This window comes from Macadamia integrifolia, chromosome 2 (genome assembly GCF_013358625.1).
Source record: "Macadamia integrifolia cultivar HAES 741 chromosome 2, SCU_Mint_v3, whole genome shotgun sequence".
Taxonomy (NCBI): Eukaryota; Viridiplantae; Streptophyta; class Magnoliopsida; order Proteales; family Proteaceae; genus Macadamia; species Macadamia integrifolia.
In genome coordinates this window covers 40,273,589-40,278,637 of record NC_056558.1, presented here as the reverse complement: position 1 = coordinate 40,278,637, position 5,049 = coordinate 40,273,589, and the positions used below count along the sequence as shown (strand labels likewise).

The window sequence follows — 5,049 nt, the reverse complement described above, 5'->3', positions numbered from 1 at the left end:
GAGAAATGGCAAATGAAAATCAAGTAATTTAACAATTGTGGCATCGGCTCATAAAATGGCTAGTCATGTTAACCATATATTAATTTTGACAATATCTATAGATTGAGAGAAGAGGAAGAGTATTTACTATGTGCAAAAACCATGGTTGAGAAGGTGAACCAGAAGATCATTCCAAGTTGATTTATAGGTGTACCCCTAAAATCGTTGTTTACTCTGTGTTCGAGGACCCAGGTCACAGCGCCTGTGAAGATGAAGAAAATGAAAATAGTGAACCATAGATCCCAATTCAAAGGCTTCAGGAAAACCCAAATATTCTTCCTCTGATGTTGTTGGATTGGCACTATCATTGTTACCCCAGACTGTGTGTATGGCATTGTAAAATCAACATAAAAGGACCGATTAGCTATGATAGTCGTATCGCCAACGACTGCATCATATTTCTGTCAGAAAACAATAATAAGCCTCATAGTAGTGAACTGATAAGGACCATGACAAATTGTCAAAATATAAGGCTAAACTTACTTGGAGATATATTTGGTAGATCATATCATTGTAAGTCCCGGCACTTGTACCATCAGGCTTCATGAATGGAATAAACTCATAAGAAAGGGCATATGGCAGTTCCCCAGTTACAGCATTAAAGACATCGATGCAGTACCCAGTGACAATTGTAGCATTGGTAGTAGGATCTATTGCTACCTTCACAAATTCACTAAATCCTTTCATAACAGGAACTCCGATCTTCAGTTTCTTCCCATTTGTAGGAATTACCCAACCTTTAGGCACAGTCGTAGAATCTCCTGGCCATACTATAGGACTGAGATTGGAATTTGAAGATGCACTCAGTTCACGTAAAATTCCATTTGTTGGTGTCCAGAATCCAATCTCCCTTCGTTCACGACCTATTACATTGAGTACTCGATATGCCGACGATTGTAGTTGTCCATCAACAAGGCTAAATTTTCCACTCAAGCCTGTAAATTTTGTCTCCAATATTGTCTGGAGAAGTTTAGGACCTATTGTAGAGATTCCGATAGTTAAAAGGTCAGATGTTCCATTAACAACTTGTGGGTGCTGGAATTGGAGATTTGCTGCCCCAAATTTCTCAGCTGCTAGTGCTAGTGCCCAAACAGTATCATAGGCCCACAGTCCAAAAATGTTAAGGGCAACTCTTTTCATATCTGGGTTTTCCTTGTGGAAATTTTGTCTCCATCTTATCTTAAAATTCTTAAGATTATCAGACATTGGCTGGTAAGGCTCGATGCCAATTACACCTTGCATAGAATGAAGAACAGAGGAATCCATGGAATTCAACTGATTAGATAGCCCATCTGTGATAATCCAGGCATATCCTTCATTCATCATTCCGACATTTTTTGCTTTCAAAAATAAACGAGCACCAAGAGGGTATGACATGTGCACAACAAATACTCTAGTTTGCATTGTCATCATCTTGTAAAGCTCTGAAACAATTTGATCGTCGGTGGCTGAAGGGGAAAGGACACTTCTATAGGGGACACGGGTCTCAATTGCTGTAAATGCATCAATTAAATAAGGAACAATTCCACTACCATAATCAGTGTTTTCATATATCAGTACAGCTTCCTTCCATCTGAAGGCTTGGACAATGGAAGCAATTGCTTTTACTTCAAAGGAGTCACTAAGGGAAGCCCGGACAAAATAAGGATTTTGAGCTGAAGAAAGAAAAGGATTTGATGCAGAGAAAGAGAGAATGGGTACATGTGCTTCGTCTCCAAGATCAATCACAAAGTCAGCCTCAGAAGATGTTATTGGTCCAATAATTGCTTGTACTTCTATGTTATTTAGTAGGTCAAGAGCTGCATTAACAAAGAATTTCATTTATCAATCTCTTGATTTCCAAACTTATACACGTTGGCTCACCCATTGTAATACAGGACAAGAAAATGAAGAACAAATATTTGCATTTTTAATGAAAACTACATTGAAGCAGTGGGAATGAATAGATTCAAGGAGTATCACCACAGTTGCAGACACTGGCACCTGAATTGGAAGAGATCATAATTGATATATAGAGAAGCCAGAGCTGTATTATAGTGGAATGGCTTAGCTTATTTTGGCAACTACATAGCTCTGATGGAGTAGGAAGTCTGGTTCTTAAAAGTGAGAGGGAGAAAGTTCATTTGATAAAGAAAACTTATGAGCCAAGTTTTCTCTGAGTTGATGATTGAGATGATGGTTACTAGGTTCTCTTCCTAACATACATAACCATATATGAAACGGAAATCAGATAGTACTATAAGAATACTCCAGCTTGAGGTTTTACTCATGAGTGTATTTTGTTGGGGTTTATTGAATCCTTAAGATCTAGTTTGAAGAGTATAAACCAACCCAACAGAGAGACAATCTTGAAATTCTTTCAAAAAAAGCATAAAACTAGGACATCATAAACAGAGAGGATCCTCATTCATGAGGTGTTGTTATAGTTTCAGGAAAAATCTTCTCTACTGGGTCATTTGCATAAATAGCAGTTACCATGTAATAAGAAATCAGAAACCTCCTAAAAAATAGAAGTAACCGAAGCAGAAGGGGAAGGCGAAAATACAAATGCAACTAGTGGAGATGGAAAGAGAGTCATTAGTTACCCATAGAAGCAGCATGGACCACATTGCTGTTGGAATCCCTGGTGTGGAGAACCAGTCTTGTTTTGTAGAAACTGTGAATTTCATAGAAATCAGACAATGCCATGGAGATGCAGGTCAACCCAATTCTCCCAACCAGATTATTGTAATCCAGAACCACCCCAACATTGAAGGGGATGGTTGTATTTTGAGCTGATACACCAAATTTGCCAATGAAGTGACTCATACAAAATATTAAGATGAAAGACAAAAGAACTTGGACCGAGTTCTTCATCTCTAACCTCAAAAGGACTGTTTTTAAGCTTTGATCTTAATGTCATTAATCAGTCCACTTCCTTCTTATAATGAAGCAATTTGATCTATAAGAATCCAAAGCACATCTATGGGCCGTTAGTCAAATTTTCAGCAAAAGACATACTGATTAAGATGCTTCTAACATCTCAAAATTATTCATCTTGCGTTGACTTTGAACAGTTCTTAATGACTGACTAAGTCCAATTGGATTTGTCTATTTGAACATTCTAACAGATTTTGAGATGGTGCAATTAATAAAGGCCAGGAAAATGCTAGAGTAGTTTGTTGTGTTCAAGTCATGTATTGCATGTTCCATCTTGGTGGTTGAGGTTCATGGAATTAATGAGATTGCAATCTTTCTGGATACCAATTAGTAGCATAGTGGATGTTAATTTTCTTCGCTTCTTTCATTAATTAAAGTTTCTTCTATGAGGATGTGGGTCTTGGTTGCTGATTTAGTCAATCAATAAACAAACTAACTCAAGTATGCAACCTTCCAGTTCCAGTAAAAGGACTTTAGAGCTGAGATAGGTCTTACCCAGTTGTAGCTACTAGCTAGATAGCTGATGAAATCTCCCATTTGCTTATTCCCCACAAAACCTCTGAGTAGAAAGAACAAGAAGAATTAGAAGGGCAGAAGAAAAGGATTTCATGACCTTCAGCAGTGAAGTTTTTTCCTCTTGGGTGCCTTCTATATTCCTGGTTTTTCATGTTAGGTAACCCTGTTTGTGTGAAAACCAGGAACCAGACCCCTATTTGGTAATGGAAGATGATGAGCCCCCTGTGCTTGTAAAGATAATTCTCTGCTTAAGTTAAACAAAAGTTTCATAGACATTTACACAAATCCTTTGGTCTTTATTTTTTTACAAGCAAATATCGGTTTATTTTTTATTTTTTTGGTAGACAAGCAAGTATTGTTGGAAGTGTATCAATCAAATCTCAATTTTTTTAATATTGTGGGAAAAAGATGCCTAGTATACCTAATGTGGTCCCTACACCGAGACCCACATGGGTATGCGAAATCATCACTCTACCTCCTCTGAAATAAAAAAATTTCATTGGTATTGATGCATATATTATTAATAAAGAAGGGTTTCTTACAAGGGCATTGTATAGAGAAATTTATGCACTACATCAATAAGGGGTTGAAAAATGATATTATCTATATAGGTCTACATGGTCAAAATAAGAGAGTATGGGTCCCACCATTTATTATGTGAGAAGGGAATAAAGGAATGAATACAGGGGTAGCGTAAGCCTCTACACCCAGACAACACCCAGACATTGGGAGTGCCGAATGAGTCCCCACCGTTGTCGATGCTTTCACTTGTGCTTCTATTGGTCCCACGCTAGTGCAGGGGCCACACTGCCTTTATTATGTGAAAAAGAACATTACCCGTTAGTGTGTATCGATGCCTAGATATAAGTTGGTACAAAAAGACTATGTTACCCCCCGCTCCAAGTGTTGAAGATGTCTTCATACAGTCTCCCATTGATCTGCACGCTAGAACAGTGGCTGAGCAAGTGGGTAGCCATCTCTTGCCATATATATATATATATATATACAGAGATAGAGAGAGAGAGAGAGAGAGAGAGAGAGAGAGAGAGAGAGAGAGAGAGAGAGAGAGAGAGAGAGAGAGAGAGTTCATTTTTACGTTTTACCTTAAGTTACTAATTTGCGTATGAACTGCAACTTAATTTTCTGTTCCACAGTTAGTTTCGAAATGTGAGAGATATGATACTATATGGAATTGAGATGGTTCACTCTCTAGGACTTTGTGTAATAAATAAAACATATTCTACCAAAAAAAGGTGTAATAAATAAAATAAAGAGTAATGGCCGGGAAGTGGGCTAACTAGATTTTTTGGCAGAGTTAGGCCTTAACTTGTTGGTTTAGCGAGATCCTTTGTATCCTGCTTGGCTTAGTGAGGCAAAGTTTGATTGTTTCTATTAATTTGGTTCAATCTAAATTATTTGGATATTGAAAAAATTAGTTCATGCATACATATTTGGTAAAAAGGTAGTGACACGACGTGTTGGTAAGGGTTGGCAACACGAAATGCCATTTGAACCATCGATTTTCACAAATCACATCTGAATCATAAATAATTGGGAAAATTACATGATTACCCA

The 5,049-nt window shown here is 37.5% G+C and overlaps 1 protein-coding gene across 1 annotated transcript; it reads right to left on the bottom strand.

Moving 5' to 3' along the window:
* Positions 1–95: 95 nt before the first annotated feature.
* Positions 96–2,895, bottom strand: LOC122065598 (glutamate receptor 2.7-like). The gene is made up of 3 exons (XM_042629421.1): positions 2,625–2,895; positions 523–1,838; positions 96–440 (listed from the first exon to the last, which is right to left on the bottom strand). The coding sequence occupies exons 1-3, from the start codon at positions 2,893–2,895 to the stop codon at positions 96–98; spliced, it is 1,932 nt and encodes a 643-aa protein (XP_042485355.1).
* Between the last annotated feature and the right edge of the window lie 2,154 nt (positions 2,896–5,049).